Here is a 17394-nt window from a genome sequence, read left to right as displayed (position 1 = left end):
GCTAATAAAAATTAGCAGTGTTTTATAAGATGGCATGAAACTTTATTCGGGCACGTTTTAATTTTTTATTCTTATTTCTTTTTAATCTTTGATCTTCATTCAGAAGCCGGAAAATTTAGCTTCTCTTTCAAAAAAAAAAAAAAAAAAACTACCTAGTTTTTCAGTTTCCCAGATCTGTCAAAATTTGGGGTTTTTTTTCACTTCTCATATTACAACTGTCAAACACTTCTACAAAACAGAAAGCTGTGAACTGTTGAACTGTATTTATCCCACAAACAACTCGTCAAAAAAAACAAAGAGCCAGCGAAAACTCTGCCATTACACAGTCACCAACCAACCTGGAAGAAAATCAAAATATTGCAACCGTAAACATTTTGCCATCAATCCACAACAGAAACTTCTTGGGGCAAATCCTTTGAACTCAGAATTTCTAAACTTTCAAACAAGGAATTCGATGGACTGTATATATAACGAATGCTGTTTTTGACTTGCTTTTTCTAAATACAATGGTGAATATGTTTTGCAGAAAAATGTTTAACATCAGTGTGTGTGTACGCATTAAAGTTTTATGCCCTCCCGGCTCCTACACATTAGTGGGGTGGAATTACAAATATTGCTCTTTCTGTACAAGGCACTGAAATAACTTTAAATGGAAATAACTTTAAACGGAAATAATTAAATGGAAATAATTAATGGAAACTGCTAACGGGGCACAGCCAATTTTCTTCAGCTTGCCTTTTGATGGACACCTCTTCCCAATTTCTCTGGATTTTGTTTCGTTATCTGAATATTCATACTATTTTCTAATTCTATCTCTTGTTGTTGTTTTTTTGTGAGATTTAAAAATTAATAGAAATAAATCCAAATTGTTAACCAAAAATCTCACAAAAAAAAAACCAAGAGATAGAATTAGAAAATTCTCTGGATTTTGTTTCAAAAGGAAAAGAGTGACCAATCCTCAACATTTTTTCAAATGGATTTAAAAAAAAAAAAAAAAGAAAACCAGCATTTGCTGAGTGGCGATCATCGTGTAAGAAAATCATTTGCGAAATCGTAACCGGAAATTATTTGCGCTTTTGGGAAACAAACAAACAAACAAACACCAGGTCAGTGACCTTTTCCTAGTACAAATGATTCAAACGCTTCTAAATTAAATAAATAAATAAATAAATAAAGAAGGACTTCCCCAACTTAAAAAAGCAACATTCACACAAAAAAAAATCTCTATCGATGCCAGAGGCTTGCATCAACGGTGGAGTTCCTCATTCGGAAACCCAAATGGTGTTTTTGTGTGTGTGTGTCTCTTTTGCAAACAATTGGTCTAGTTTCAAACAGGATATTTCAAGGGGGGGTTTCTCCATCTACAGCCCCCCCCCTCCCCAGTACTGCTGATCTACAATCAGGTCTGCACCAGGAACGTAAAGTTGGGAATTGTAGTCTATCAGCTTGGCTGCCAGTGTCAACAGCCAACTCAAGAGTGCAGATCTCTCTCTCTCTCTCTCTGGTGGGTTTTTTTTTTTTTTTGCAGAGAAACTTAAGCAGAATTGGAATTCGAGCCCTGCGCACCACCTAGCTGCTTCGGTCCTGCGCGACAAAGCTGTGGTTAGAGAGCAGCGGAGCAGAGGTGCCGTCCATAAGTTGGCCGCCTGGATCTCAAGAAGAGAAGAAGATCTTTGATTGAACGTCTGCTTTGTAAGGAGTCCGAAAGAGGAAACTGGTGGCACCCTTGAAAAAGAACATCAAAAATCAGAAGCGGCGGGGGACTGTGCTCACCCAGGACTAGAAACTTGAGCCTGCAAACACCCAGCTTCTAATTGGACTAGCCTCGTCTTTTCCTCCAGCTTTTTTTCTTTGCAGGGAGAAGAGAAAATCTTTGATTGAACATCTTTGCTTCCTAAGGACTTCAAAAGAGGAAACTGGTGGCACCTTTCAAAAGAACACTGAAAATCAGAACTGGTGGGGGACTGTCCTCATCCAGGACTAGAAACTTGAGCCTGCAAACATCCAGCTTCTAATTGGACTAGTTTCTTGTCTTTTCCTCCAGCTTTTTTTCTTTGCAGGGAGAAAATCTTTGATTGAACATCTTTGCTTCCTAAGGAGTCCGAAAGAGAAACTGGTGGCACCCTTGAAAAAGAACATCGAAAATCAGAACCGGTGGGGGGCTGTCCTCACCCAGGACTAGAACCTTGAGCCTGCAAACACTCAGCTTCTAATTGGACTAGCCTCTTTTTCTTCGCAGGATGGTTTCATTTCAGCTCCATCAGGGAATAGGTCGACTCCTGCCAGCTCCAATAAGGGGAAAAAGGCAAGTCGGAGAGAACCGGGACGGAAGGTCCTGGAGCCGAGGGCTGCAGAAGGAGCGGCTGCGGGGGAATCCAAAGGCGGGGATAGGGCTCGTAGACGCCCAAGGGGACCATCCCCGGCGGGCGGGGGTGCCCGATCGGATGCCAGGGGGGTTGCTGCTGCCCCACCGCCGCGGGGGTCCCCCAGAGGCATCCAGCCGGGGCGCAGGATCGCTGGACGGGCGGCTCCACGCGAGGCGGCGCAGGATCGCCGGACGGGCGTCTCCGGCCGCGTCTCCGCCGCAGGTACTTGCCCGGCTGGAACATGGCCCGGAAAGCCGGATCCAGAGTCCAATCGCTGCCCTTGCGCGGGGCAGACTCCACGCGGGGCACTTTGACGAAACACTCTTGGAGGCTCAGGTTGTGGCGCACGCTGTTCTGCCAACTGCGCTGCTCCAGCCGGTAGTAAGGAAAACGCCCGGAGATGTATTGGTAGATGGCGCGCAGGGGTAAGCGCCGGCCCGGGCTGGCTTCGATGGCCATGGCGATCAGGGCCACGTAGGAGTAAGGGGGCTTCGGGGGGCTCCTCGAAGCTTCCTCCGGGACATCCTCCCCGGAGCGATCCCCTTGCTGGCCCGAGGCGGCCAACTCAGCAGCGCACAGTTTGGAGAGCTTCTCCGGAGCGCACCGTTTGGAGAGCTTCTCCGTTGCGCAGCGTTTGGAGAGCCTCTCCAAAGCGCGCTTTTGGAGACGCGCCTCTCCTTGCGCGCCTCTCCTTTTGGGGGAGTCGTCGGGGGACCCGGCCGGGCAAGGGCGCGGGGAACCCCCGGAGGATTGAAAAGGATCCAGCTTTGGTGAGCAAGCTGCGGCCAGCTCCCTCGGCAGCCTGGTGCGCTTCTTCTGCGCCCCTCCGCTGACCTCCGCGGTTCAGAGACAGGTCACCGGGAGTTGTAACTCTCCGGAGAGATGTAACAAACTGTAGCCCCAACGTTTGAGAGACGGGTGGGTGGGAAGTCTTCTTCTTCCCCGTGGATTGCAACTTGGTTTTAACAGAATAAGAGTTGGAAGGGACCTTGGAGGTCTTCTAGTCCAACCCCCTGCTTTTCTTGTAGGACTCAAGAGTAAATGCATACAAGAGTAAATGCATGCATACACTTATTTATTTACTATTCATTAGATTTGTATTCACCACCACCCCATCAAAAATGATTCCTATATTCATGGCGAGGGATTTTTTAATAGAGCCGCGTGCGTCTTTTTTTAAAAAATATTTTTTTTTATATTGATGATTGTTTGGAGCCTCGGTGAGATGCGCTCTAATATAAATTGGATGGATAAAATCAAGGACTTTCTCTCTTACACCTCACCTTCCCCACGCCCGGCAACCAAGATCCAATTCCAAGCCAGCAGACAGAGCTCGCAACTCTGCCCATGCTCTTACTCTTGGTTTGCAAATTCGTCTCCAAATCGTTTTTTGGAGAGGGAAGAGAAATATACAGCTTTGCAAAGCTGTGCATGGCGCGTTTTTGCCCCTCCCAAGATTGGAATAATTTCCTTTTGCGTGTTTGCATTGCGAAGCCTTTTCTTTCTGTGTTTGCAATAATTCAGGATAAAGTGGATTTTACACCAGCGCCCTGATCTCACACCCAGCCGCTGCCAATCTTGGCGCAAAGGGTCTCACACTTCTGTCGGTTGCCAAATTATCTTGGTTTGCTGGACGTTTGATACTCTTAAATAGATGCATTTTTGGATAGTTTGCAACTATTGCTTGGCCATCTGATCACTCTTACACGCGCGGCTCCTTCGTGGGCGCCTAGCCTCCATTAAACTTCCACGAGAGGTTATGGGAATCCTAGTCCCCGGATAGGATGGGCAATGAATTGGAAACTTTTAATGCTTTTTTAAAAAAAGACTGGACTTTATGATGGGAACGCATCAAAACACATATCAATCCATATTATATTATCTTTAGGTTACAGGGGCATCCTGAATTTCTTAAATTTAGTAAAGGGGGGGAAAGTCGGTTAAAAATAGCCCACAATCCAAAATAACCTAGAGGTACAAGGATTAAAGATCACAAATTTAAAATTGCATCTTTAATCCAAAAGAGGCGCAAATCTGTGGTCGGAAAGCCTGCCCCCTGGTGGATACCTTTGGTCATATTGTTCCCCCAAAAGAAAGTTTTTAAAATTGAACTTAATATGTCAAACAGCATCTTTTAGAGGGCGATGCACCCAGGAAAAATAGTTAAGTTGTTACTGGTAACAGACCTTGCTGTTAATTGCTTTGCAATATTGTTTGGCAAACGCGATTTTAAATTAAATTGAACCCAAAACACAAATACTTTGCTTTTCTTTGTGGGGGGTGCAATGGCACACTGTGTCCACAGGAGGGCACTTTCCTAAGGCATTATCTTCTTTTCAAGATTCCCTTTTCAATTGTTTTTTTTTTAAATATAGTCCTCGATTTACAATAGTCCGTTCAAAGTTACGACGGCACTGGAAAAAAGTGACTTATGACCGTTTTTCACCCTTTTCGCACATCAGATCAGAAGCAACTTGGAAAGGATAAAAATTCCCTCCACTTTTGTACAGAAACAAGAGCTTGTGAACAGGCCAGTCTTAAGATACTCTTTAATGTACTGTATTTTTCAAAGTATAAGACGCACTTAAATTTAGAAGAGGAAAACAAAAAAAAAAAATTTTTGGCCTCCCTTTTTTCAGCCCATTGTTGAGGCTTTTTCTGGCCTGTTTTTGAGGCTTTTTTGGGCCATTTCCAAGGCTTTTTGGGGGCCATTTCCGAGGCTTTTTTCAGCCAGTTTTGGGCTTTTTTCCAGCTCATTTTTGAGGCTTTTTTTGGCCATTTTTGAGGCTTTTTGGGGCCCATTTCCAAGGCATTTTTCGGCTAGTTTTTGGGGCTTTCTTTGGCCCATTTTTGAGGCTTTTATTGGCCGTTTTCGAGGCTTTTTTTGACCTGTTTTACTGAAAAGAGCCTCGAAAATGGGCTGAAAAAAAGCCTCGGAAATGGGTTGAAAAAAGTCCTGAAAAAGGCTGAAAAAAGGCCCAAAAACGGGCCGTGCAAAGCCCCCCCAAAAAACACCAGTCAACAGATGGATGGGGCTTCGGCAATATTCGGTCTATAAAACGCACAGACATTTTTCACCCCCTTTTGGGAGACAAAAAAGTGCGTTTTATAATCCCCAAAATACGGTCCATTTTGGGTCACATTTGCCCTGGGATATAAGGCAGATTTTTATTTGGCCTGTTGATCCTTTACCCTCGTTGACACCTTCCCTGGGGGGGGGGGGGGAATAATAATGCTACATTTCAGCTGACGTATTGGCTTTGGTGGAGGGCACCAGGTTCAAATCTGTTTAGCAAATGGGGCTACGAGATACTCTTTTGCTTTCTAAACCTCCCTCTATGGATGCAAGGAGACATGAAACTCAAGATGCAACATCGCTTTTATTCTTAACCGTTTTATAAAGAAAAATAACCTTTCAAACGTAGAACATAAAACATCTCAAGAGGGGAGACAAAACAGAGGGGGGGGGGAAATGCCCTCTCCTTCGGCACGAAATCTTCCAACATCCCCCACACCCCGGAGAGGCAGATTTCTTCTCCAGCCTCCTTAAGTATAAAACGAAATCAAGACCCCCACCGTTTTTCTCAAATGGCATCCAGTGGCCTTTCCCCACCCGCCGTGAAATTCAAGCTTCGCAGGACACAGTGTATATAATTTGATCGTTTCTTGTACATTCAAGCAAGAAGCTAGTCCTCAGGGAGTACTGCGGCAGTTGTCGATAACAAAAAAAAAAAGATACAAAAGAGGCTGGAACTAGGGAAGAGAGGAGAGGGCTGCTTCTACAGAAATAACGGTGAATTGGAAAACAAACAAACTCCTGAATTTGAAAAGACATTTTTTTTTCCCCATCGCCAAACGTTAGACCTTATTTATTCCCCAGGAGGAAAGGAAAAAACAGAGACAGACCAAAATCAAACATGACATGAAATATACATTTAAAAAAACGTTTGTGTGTTTTTTTTCCCCTTCTACCAACCTAAAGTTTAAGAAAAAAACTTTGAAAAGGGGCATAACCCTTAAGACGCACAGTACATAACACTGCGATCAAAGGAACACCAGCGTGACTCTTTTAATAACTTGTTTCCTAGCACCAAAAATACAGGCCTCTTGCTTTGAATTATCGTGCCGTCCCTGTGCATTTTTTGCCGATTTTTTTTTTTATAAAAAAAGCTGCTTTCTGCAAAACCCATGTGGAAAGAACACCCATTTTGAGAAATCTGCCGTAGGAAGCAAAATTAAACGAGACTGATAGGTGGTTTAAAGAAAACCTGTTTTAACACGGACGTTTGAAATTCCTGGAAAACACTTTCTCGAGCGGTTTCCAGGCAAACCGGATTGCTGTGAGATGGGGAAAGAGACCCGGGATGGGAAAAAATCTGAAACTTTTTCAAACCAGAGGGGCAGCTCTGAGAAAAGTTAACTGAATATCCCACCACCGTCCGTGAGCCAATTGGCAATAAGATATTCAACGTCCCACTTCCAAGCCAAGATCAACAATGGAGAAAGTGGTAGATCTTAATCTTGGCTTAAAAAAAATAATAAAAATTCTTCGCTTGCTAAAGAGGCAGGAAAAAAAAGCTCTTTTTGTCATGCTCTTAAAATAATAATAATTTAAAAAATCAGCCTTCTAACCCATGTTGCACAGCCGGCTAAGACAGAAGCATTATTCTCATTTTTTTAGCCAGCCGATGTGAGCCAAACAAGGAAGATTTTAAACCTGGGTGATAATGCAGGAAAGTTACTTCCTGAGTTTACATTTTCTAAGTTTCTAGCACACTGTAAACTGGGTTCACTTTTCTCCCTGATCTGCTAGCTTTCTACATGCAGGGGAAATTCTCCCGCTGCTGAAGTACAAACATCCAAATGCAAAGAGAGTCAAAAGCCCAATTGAAGAAACAGGTTTCTGGTTTTGGGGAAAAAAGCAGGATGTCATCAGGAAACCTAGTACAGGGCCACTTAAGCATGGGGAAAAAAAAATAATAATAATTCACTTTATTTTGCATAGGTTTCTTCTCCTGATGCTAATAAAGATGTCTCCCGACCCATTTTGGCCTGCATGAAACTTCTCTTCCTGGCCCTGAAAATTAATAAATTAAGAACAAACATACACAAAGTAACAGAGACTTTCTCCAAACATCCCAGACACACATTTGACTTGAAAAGCAGTGAAACTGACCGGATCCTAAAAAGCAGTGAAACTGACCGGATCCTGGAAGTCAACAACTTATCGAGCAACGCAAGGGACTTTTTTTTTCTCCCTCGGCCACAGAGAGATTAGGAAAAAAAAGAGAGCCGGGGTCTGGAAGACCAAAGAGGATAGAGAGGAGGAGGACTCTCCCAAAGTTCTTAAGTTCTCTCCGTGAGCCAGCATTTAACCACCATTCGAGGTTTGTGGCTGAAGGGGCAGAACGCAACGCCACCCATGTCCGGCCTTCGCCTTCCAAACTCCCATCTCTTTCATCCCACGTTCTGTACAAATCAAGGAAAACCAGGGCAAAAAAAAGTGCTTCCCGATCCACCAAGACTATTCCTCAGATGATGGGAGAAGCAGGCAAGGGATATCGGGGAAGGCCACGGCGATCGGGAGAAACAGACCGGATCCCGCTGCCTGTGCGGGATGCGGCCATGCGGCGGAGAAGGTCCTTGCGATGGCCGAGTCTCTTCTGTAAACCCGCGATCTCCAGGATGAGGGAAATGGGGAAGACTCCCCATTTTTTGGGGGTGGGGTGGGGTGGAGGTGGGGCTGAGGCTCATCGCAACGTTTGGTAGAGGTAGGCCGAGGTGAAGATGGCGTTGACGGTCAGGCTGAGGGCCAGGAGACTTCGGAGAAGCAGGTTCCCGAAGCAGCCTAGGAAGGAAAGGAGACATGAGAGGGAAAAAAATTCAGGTCACCCTTCGGATTTTCAATAAGAGAGCTGCAAAGGGACCTTGGAGGTCATCTAGTCTGAACCCCTGCTCAAGCAGGAGAGCCTGATCCGTTTCAGACAAATGATGGATAGTAATAACATAATAACAGAGCTGGAAGGGATCCCTTGGAGGTCCTCTAGTCTGACCCCCTGCTCGAGCAGGAGACCCTATTCCCGTGATGGCGAACCTATGGCACGCGTGCCACAGGTGGCACATGGAGCCATATCTGTGGGCACCTGAGCGTTGCCCTAGGTCAGCTCCAGCGCGCATGCGCGTGCCAACCAGCTGATTTTCGGGTCTTCTGGGCCCACCGGAAGTCAGGAAATGGGCCATTTCCAGCCTCTGGAGGAGTGGGGAAGGCTGTTTTCACCCTCCCCAGGCGCCAAGAAAGCCTCTGGAGCCTGGGGAGGGTGAAAAATGGGCCTATGGGGGGAGTGCTGTCGGGGGTCGCACGCGCATGTGCGGGGGGGGGTCAGGACACATTGAATTATGGGTGGGCACATGTGCATGTGACCCCCCCGCTCCCCCTGCTTTTGGCATGTGACGGCAAAAAGGTTAGCCAACACTGCCCTATTCCGTTTCAGACAAATGATGGATAGTAATAACAGAATAACACAGCCGGAAGGGACCTTGTATTTAATTTTTAGTTTGCCATCTTTGCCCTGGGGAGGGGGGAGCTTAAGATAACGATGAACTCACCCTTCCAGCCCGAAGGTTCTTCTTTCGTTGTGGTGTCAACAACACAATTGGACGAACGCGACGAACCGTCTGCCTTTTTCCCTGAATCCTCGGTGGAGACGCTGCTGGCCGCTGTCACATCTGTGGGGAAAATCAAAAGCTGACATTTCCAATGGGTCAAAACTTTCTTCTTCTTAATCCTTAATGCTCAACTCTACTTTTTCTTAAATTCTTACCCAATTGTGGACAAACCAAGTTATCCATCCATAAATTATTGTATTTTTCGAAGTATAAGATGCACTTTTTCCCCCCTAAGAAAGTGAAAATTTGGCTGCGTCTTATACACTGAATGTAGCCCCACCCACCTGCCGCCCCCCACCCTTTGGCCTCTGCCTCCCAGCAATTTGCCTCCTTGCAGCAAACAAGCCCGTTTCAGCTTCAGCACAGCCTGATTAGCACAAGCAGCTGATAGTCGGTTGGATCGGCCTCCCGACCATCAGCTGTTTCAGGCTGCAAGGATTGCCATTGCCCATTCTGATCCCCGCTGCCCAGAATGGGCGGAAAATGGGGCACACGGAGGCCAAAAAGGGGATGCGGAGGCTGAAAATGGGGTATGGAGGCGGCAATAGGCTATGACAAGCTTGAAACAGCTGATCGGGAGGCCGATCCAACCGACAATCAGCTGCTTGTGCTAATCAGGCTGTGCTAAAGCTGAGACTGAAACAGGATGTTTGCTGTTTGCTGAAAGGAGGCAAATTGCTGGGAGGCAGAGGCTGATTTTTTTTTCTTGTTCTCCTCCCCAAAAAAGGTAGGTGCGTCTTATAGTCCGAAGTGTCTTATACTCCGAAAAATATGGTACCCAGATCTGGTTTAGGGGGGGCAATTGATTTTGAGCTTCACATTCTTCTCAAAAAGATCAGATATGTTTGAAATGCGACTGCTCCAAGCGCTAACCAGCACGGCCAATAAATGCACCCACTCCTTACAGAATAACAGATTTGGAAGGGACTTTGGAGGTCCTCTAGTCTGACCCCACTGCTCAAGCAGGAGGCAAAAGAGTCCGTAGAGATTCTCAGTCCTCCAGATCACGGTTGTCCCAAAGGTTTGTTTTTTTTCAGGAGGTAATTGGATTTTCTTGGGTTTTTTTTCTTTTTGAAGACGTTTCGCTTCTCATCCAAGAAGCTTCATCAGCTCTGAAGAGTCGAAATTGAGAAGCGGATGAGACGTGAAACGTCTTCAAAAGAAAAAAAAAAAAAGCCCAGTTACCTCCTGAAAAAGCAGCTTTGCGAAAACCATGACCTGGAGGACTGAGAATCTCCACAGATTTTTAGCTATACAATTTGGGGTGAACATCCTTGGAATGGTGTGGGAGTAGGAATGGATTTCCCATGGAAACAAAAATTTCAGACTATGGACTACAGGAACCATTTGCACTACTCAGGAGACCCTGAAGTCATAGATAAACCTCCAAGGGTTTCAACAACCCTCTAAAAGGATGCAAAGGACCAACTGTCTGCAAGGAATATAAACCCTTCCATTCCCCACCATTCAGTCAGAGCTGAAGAAGCTTCTTGGATGAGGAGCGAAACGTCTTCAAAAGAAAAAAAACCAAGGAAATCCAGTTGCCTCCTGAAAAAAATCACCTTTGGGGTCAAGCAAGAGACCTTTCAATGTCCTCTTAAAAGCAGGGACCAGATCTTGAATATATTGCAACCTCCAAAGGATTCTGGGAACGTAGTCTCAACGCATCCGGAAGGCTAGACTACAGTATTTCCCCGGACCTACGGGACTGCCCTTGGAGACTGTCCGGTATATCTGCATCTGGCTCTTCCGATGTCTCCAAATGGCACGTACCTGGTAGGCCCTGCTCTCCGAAGTGCATTTTGGGGAAGACGGACCGCTCCGGAGCAAACAGGCTGTTCTCCGACGAGGCAAAATCATCCCCGTGATGGAGTTCCCTTTGTCCCCTGAAGAGTCTCAGCTGCTGCCCTTTCAGATTCAGCCGAGCGGGGCTGATGAGAGGCCGGCGGAACCGCAAGGAACTGGAACTGGACGCCATGGAGCCGGCCACCGACGGTGCCGGTGAGGGCGCCGGCGAGGGCATGCAGCTTCCGGAGAGGACCGAGAAATATTCTGGAAGGGTCGGAAGGAAGCCGAGAAAAACGGGGTTAGAATCAGCCTCATCCCGATTCTCAATATTTTGAGAAATATGTGGCCTCGGGAGTTTGGGAGGGGAGAGCCCCCACCCAATCCAACTATTTTCTCAGCCATCACCTCACACCCAGTGGTGGGATTCAGCCGGTTTCGACGAACCGGTAGTTAAATTGCTCGCTGGCCCCTCCCCTTCCAGGAATTCCCCCTGCGCCCGGTTTTTGCTCCCAGGAGGCTTCAGAAAGGCCTACTAGGCCCAAAACGGGGCAGGGGGGTGGCACATCCCCCCTGTGGCCTGTTTTTGCTCCCAGGGGGGTGCAGGTGGCCGAGTGCCGCCTGTCACACTCCCTGGCCACGCCCACCATGGCCACACCCACCCAGCCGGTCACTAGGGCAGAGAACCGGTTGTTAAATTATTTGAATCCCACCACTGCTCACACCTAACGGAGGTGGCCCCATCTTGGCTGATGTAAGCATGGAAGGCAGACCTTCCCGGCCCGATTCGACAGGCTAACACAGGCTAACATCTGGATTCCAGATGTGGCAAGAGAAAAGAGGAAGCTCGTCAAACGGGGGCTCATGGAAGGGGGGGGGACCCACGCCTTCCGCTCACCTGATGCTGCCCAATCCTTGGGGCAGGAGGCCTGCGAGGGCGGCCGACTTCCGCTGAACAGGTAGCCCGAATCTCAACACAGAAAACAAAAGATAATTTTTTGTAAAAATCAGGATGGGCGGATACCCGATTAGAAAGGGAAGCGGATAGGCGTAAGGTGACTGCAGCGAAGTTATTTATTCTGGGCACAAAGATGGCGGAATCTGAAGAGCCACACAGTGGTTAGAGTGCGGTACTGCAGGCTACTTCTGCTGACTCCCTGCAATTTGGCAGTTCAAATCTCACCAGGCTCAAGGTTGACTCGGCCTTCCATCCTTCCGAGGTGGGTCAAATGAGGACCCAGATTGTTGGGGGCAAAAGGCTGACTCTATAAACCGCTTAGAGAGGGCTGTAAAAGCACTGTAAAGCGGTATATAAGTCTAAGTGCTATTGCTATCTGCTACGTCGCTGCTCGGAATCAAATCGGAAGCTGCAAGGCTTTTTTGAACCTTGCGAGGGGCAAATCTTGGGCTGGATCGGGCCCAGATGGAGCCGAGTTCGACAGAAGTGACATCCCAACGCTCCCTTGGTTAAGATAGACTGCCTTTGAACAAAGAAGCTCTACTTCGAGTGTCTCCACTCTAAAGGACTTTTCCCCCTTGTCGGAATCTATATAATCAACTTTAAAAGAACAGCTCAAATGCTTCGTTTAGACCCAGATGTGTAAGCGTAAGAAAGCACAGGAAGACCATCCTCCCCAGCTGATCCCAAAAACCTTTCTCCACCACAGAGCCTGGTTTGAACATGAGCAGAATGAGAAGCAAAAAATCCCCGTCCCCAAGTGAATTAACACCTCCCAGAAACTCCACTTGCTGATGGATGAATTTATTTTTTTGAAACATGTTTGTGGTGCCAGAAAAAAAAAACAAAAAACCCCACAAATTTTCCCAACAGGCTTGGCTGTCCATTTTTGTGAGAAGTTCCAAGCTCCTTTTTGTCAGGTCTGGAGAAGGATGTTAATATATCACTCTTTATTACAGAGATAATTAAAAAAAAAAAAAAGATACTTCACGCAGCCCTCATAAATGACTCTTAGGCAACTCAACAGTTTTTGTTTTTTTTTAAATCTAACAATTCATTTTCATTGTGAGGATGCCCTAGCCCAGTGATTGGGGAGGGGGGGGGTGGAGATTCGCGCATGTGCGTGGCCACACCCATAATTCTATGCACCCCGCTCCATGCATGCGTGTGCAACCACCACCTTCCCCTCCCCCCCCCGCTCCTAGCACGCGATGGCCCGGTAGGCCCGTATTCGTTTCTCACCTGGCTCCAGATCCTCTCTATGCATCTGGGGAGGGCGAAAACAGCCTTCCCCACCCCCTCGGAGGCCCTCTGGAGGCCTGAAACGGCCCGTTTCCCAACTTCCGGTTGGACAGGAAGTGACTTTTTTTGCTGCCCCCAGCTCCAGAGACTCCTAGAGAGCTTGGTTCCCTACTTCTGGTGGACCCAGAAGGCCCGAAAATCAGCCGGCTGGTATGCGCATGTGTGCCGGAACTGAGCTGGCGTGTCAGGCAACAAGACACCGCATGCCCCCTGTGGCACGCGTGCCATAGATTCGCCATCACGGCCCTAGCCTATTTATGAAGAGCAAAATATCAGATTTATTTGCGATTTATTTTCCGAGTCCAAAACATCTCACGTTAGAAAAAAAAAGGAATGTAATATTTAAAATGAGTGTAAATAATCTAAATAAGGAAAACTTCAAACGACTATCTAAGCGAACTTTACAATAGTAAAGTAAATATCGGATTACAAAGCACACTTAGGCAAGGAAAGCCAGCGGTTCAGCGAGGCCAAACACGCAAAGGACTAGAAACTTGGAAAAGCCACCAAAAAATAAATAAATAAATAAAACCGCACTACCAGTCAAAGCAGAGGAAGAAAACAAGGTTTAACTTACCAGTCCTGGCCAGGGAAGGAATCGTGCCGAGCGAAAGGGCCCGATTCAGCCGTCCGGGGAGAGACGAGGATGACGTCCGGCGTGGGGAGCAGAAAAGCCGTTGGTTTAACTGGAGGATGCTGGGAGGACTGGGGATGAAAGGAAGCGGGGGAGAAGGATATGCCAAGCTGAACTCGGCACTGCCGGGGAACGCGGCCAGTTGGTCTCCTGGAGAAAACCTGCAAACGAGACGCACAACATGGCAACGTTGCAATCGTTCGCCCCCTGCTTTGCACAAAAAGCTTTTAAAAAAATGTTTTTTTCCCCCTTTTCTGCATTTGCGGCCTAATTTTTGGCTCCAGAAAACTAAAAGTTTTGCTTTTCAAGCAAATGGGGCTTTGCAGAACGGTCTCTCTTTCTTTAAGATGTTTTATGGCGTTCATCTCTATTTATTTATTCATACGATCTCTCTCACAGTCATTCTCTCCTTGGAGTTGGTGGTTTTGCTTACATTTTAGTAATGACAACGGTTTTTATAACTTTGTTATTTTAATTCAGTGCCGTATGCCTCCCGTCGTCTTTTTTTTTTTTTTTTGAGAGAGAGAGAGGGTGGGGGGGTTGTATAAATTTGACAAATAAATAAATAAATACAATTGCAAATTTATTCTTCCTCTTTCTGTAGGTGGGCTGAATCCTTGAAAGGATGGAACAGGATGCATTCAGGGATGGGCTGCTGTGGGTTCGCGAGAACCTCTGTGCAGTTCGGAGAGCCCCCAAATCCCACTCTTGGCTGGCCCCGTCCACTCCGCCCCTCCCAAGAGTCCCCATGCGGCCCGTTTTGGATTCAAGTAAGTGCAGGGTGTGCGTGGAGGGTCAGGGAGGGCAAAAAACGGGCCTACCGGAAGTTCGGGAAGTCTCCAGAGGGCCTCTGGAGCCTGGGGAGGCCATTTTCACCCTCCTGGAGGCTCGAGAAAAGCCTCCAGAGCCTGGGGAGGGCAAAAACACCCCCCCATGGTGCAGGAGGCTGACTAGGCCACGCCCACACCCACCCAGCAACCAGGCAGAGAACCCCTTGCTAAAATTTTCGAACCCCACCCCTGGATGCATCTTGTTCTAGAGATGCATTCCTCAACCTGAGCCATTTTAAGGTTGTGCGGACTTCAACTCCCAGAATTCCTAAGTGGCTGGGGAATCCTGGGAATTGAAGTCCACGCATCTTAAAAGTTGTACAGATGGAGAAAAAAGGATCTAAAGCATTTGGGAACCAGCTGCATTCTGCCCAAATCTTACAAGCACTGAATTACAGTTAGCCGAATTATTTGATTTAGGCCCCCTATGAACATGAGGAAACCGTTCAGTTCCCTTCCCGCAAGAATTAATGAATTTCCGGGCGTTTCATCCATCCGTGGTGAGAAAAAAATATACCAGTAAAATTATCGGAGGTAGCCCCGGAGAATTTGAATTTGAAAATGACTCTTTTTTGGCTAATAATCGATACGGATCTTATTCAGAAAGCAGTAATTAAGAATGTGTGCATTTTTTTTCCCCTTGTCCAAATGCCACGAGTCTTATTTGGGAATTGAAAAAAACCCCACGGATGCTCGTTTCTCTGATAAGAGTATCGCATCAGCGCAAGAACAAAAGACAGAAAAAGGTGTGGCTGAAATGGCAATGGGAACGGGGTTTGGAAGAGAGAGGGAGGGAGGGAGAAAAAGAAGGAAAGAAAGAAAGAAAAAGAGAGAGAGAGAGAAATTGAGAGAGAAAGAAAAAAGAGTGAAAGTAAGAGAAAGAGAGGGAGGGAAGGAAAGAGAAAGAAAAAGAGGGAGAGAAAGAAAGAAAAAGAGGGAGAGAAAGAAAGAGGGTGAGAGAAAAAGAGGGAGGGAGAGAGGAAGAGAAAGAAAAAGAGAAAGGAAAGGGAGGGAAAGAGAGAAAGAAAATGAGGAGGAAGAGAAAGAGAAAGGAAGAGAAAGAGGGAGGGAGAGAGAGAAAGAGAAATTGAGAAAGAAAGGAAGAAAAAGAGAGAAAGAGAGAAAGGGAGGGAAGGAGGGAGAAAGAAAAAGAGAGGAAGAGAAAGAAAGAAAAAGAAAGAAGGGAGGGAAAGAGAGGGAGAGATGGAGGGAGGGAGAAAGAAATTAAGAGAGAAAGAAAGAGAAAGGGAGGGAGGGAGGGAGAAAAAGGAGGGAGAGAGGGAGAAAAAGAGGGATGGAGGGAGAGAAAGAAAAAGAGGGAGGAAGAGAAACAAACAGAGGGAGGGAGCGAGAGAGACAGAGGGAGAGAAAAAAAGAGAGAGGGAAGGAGAGAGAGAGAAAGAAAGAAAAGAAAAACTCACAAAAGGTTGTGTCGAACCTGTGCCATTTTGTAAAAAGGCTTTGCAAAATAAAGCTGCATTTTTTTTTCCTCCGCCTGGATTTTAAATAGACTGCCGAGATATATATATATTTTTTTTTAAAAAAACAGATTCTCCAGTGGATGGGGAAGCATTTAAAACAAACAACGGGGGGGGGGGGGGAGAGGGGGAGAGAGAAAATGCCTGAACAAAATGGGAAGGAAAACACACAAGACAAACACACCAAGAGATGATCCCTCCCTCTGTCCGCCCGTCCGTCCGAGAAACGGCCCCTCGCTTTAATCTGGGCCCAGCACCTCTTTTCAAGGAATAAAATGCAAAATAAACGAGAGACAAAAGCTCTTTGCCGGCTCTCCATCCGGGTCTGAGGGTTGGGCACACTTACATGGCTCCCTGCCATTGGCTGAGCCCAGCCGGTGTTTTAGGGAGGGGGGCAGTGACAGCTCCCGCCAGCAAGGGAAGAGGGGGGGGAGCTCGGGTACCAGCCGATCCCCGGACAGAGGCGGTTGAGGGAGGCACCAAAGGCATCGTTGAAACCCGGAAGGAAGAGGAAAGGCAGAAGAGGTTGAGAGAGGAAGAGCAGGCTGGCAAGGAGTATCAATCCTCCCATTATTCCCACCATCCAGTCAGAGCTGAAGAAGCTTCTGGGATGAGAAGCGAAACGTCTTCAGAAAGAAAAAGGAAAAAAAAAAAACCCCAGAAAATCCAGTGGCCTCTTGAAAAAGCATCTTTGGGACAACCTGGAGGACTTGAGAATCTCTACAGCCAAAAAAGAAACTTTCCCAATGTACCCCGTTGTTCTGCTTAGCCGCCTTCTCAGCTCCTCCTCCTCCTTCGAACCAGGGCTCAAGACGCTCATGAGGACCGGGAACATGATTTTAGCTTTTGAGCTGTGAAAAGCGATCGTTCGGGGGGAAGGGGGGGTTCAAGTCCGGTGCCACAAAATGAACCCACCGGATCGCCCTGGCTCCTCCCCAGACCCGTCTCGTTTTTGAAAACTTCACACCTATTTACTTGATAGAATCAAGGAGTATTAATACTTGTGTGAAGTATTAATACCGTTTTACAAGGCCTTTAGTACGGCCACCCTTGGAAAGCTACCGCGTCCGGTTTTGATCGCCACGATATAGAAAAAGATGTGGAGACTCTAGAAAGAGTGCAGAGAAGAGCAACGAAGAGGATTAGGGGACTGGAGGTTAAAAAAAAATACGAAGAACGGTTGCGGGAACTGGGTATGCCTAGTTTAATGAACAGAAGGAATGAGAGGAGACATGATAGCAGTCTTCCAATATTTGAGGGGCTGCCACAGAGAGGAAACGGGGGGAAATCAATCTATTTTCCAAAGCACCAGAAGGCAGGACAAGAAGCAACGGATGGAAGCTTATCAACCTAGTGTCAAGTTTCCGAAAGATGC

The 17394-nt window shown here is 46.8% G+C and overlaps 2 protein-coding genes and 1 long non-coding RNA gene across 3 annotated transcripts in view; 1 reads left to right on the top strand and 2 right to left on the bottom strand.

Annotated features, from left to right (window-relative positions):
• The window catches only part of LOC132709254 (uncharacterized), a 79797-nt gene that overhangs the window by 46051 nt on the left and 16352 nt on the right, over positions 1-17394 (top strand). Inside the window, exon 3 of the long non-coding RNA XR_009620288.2 lies at positions 14316-14481. This is a non-coding gene — a long non-coding RNA (uncharacterized LOC132709254). The remainder of the gene's footprint in view (positions 1-14315; positions 14482-17394) is intronic.
• Positions 1962-5631, bottom strand: LOC148111870 (forkhead box protein L1-like). Its single transcript, XM_087878905.1, has one exon. The coding sequence runs from the start codon at positions 2823-2825 to the stop codon at positions 2247-2249; it is 579 nt and encodes a 192-aa protein (XP_087735031.1). The 5' UTR covers positions 2826-5631; the 3' UTR covers positions 1962-2246.
• The window catches only part of TMEM201 (transmembrane protein 201), a 31205-nt gene continuing 19538 nt past the window's right edge, over positions 5728-17394 (bottom strand). The window contains exons 7-11 of the mRNA XM_034438875.3: positions 13655-13872; positions 11716-11787; positions 10806-11084; positions 8973-9092; positions 5728-8214 (exon numbers count right to left, since the gene is read on the bottom strand). Coding sequence (XP_034294766.2) covers positions 8117-8214; positions 8973-9092; positions 10806-11084; positions 11716-11787; positions 13655-13872 — 787 coding nt within the window. The 3' untranslated portion in view covers positions 5728-8116. The remainder of the gene's footprint in view (positions 8215-8972; positions 9093-10805; positions 11085-11715; positions 11788-13654; positions 13873-17394) is intronic.

Source organism: Pantherophis guttatus, chromosome 15 (assembly GCF_059756535.1).
Source record: "Pantherophis guttatus breed Tessera chromosome 15, ASM5975653v1, whole genome shotgun sequence".
NCBI lineage: Eukaryota > Metazoa > Chordata > Lepidosauria > Squamata > Colubridae > Pantherophis > Pantherophis guttatus.
This window is presented reverse-complemented; position numbering and strand designations above follow the sequence as displayed.

What these genes read in the sequence shown, in the direction of transcription:
- LOC148111870 (XM_087878905.1), bottom strand. Translation starts at nt 2,825, where the DNA reads ATGGCCATCGAAGCCAGCCCGGGCCGGCGCTTACCCCTGCGCGCCATC.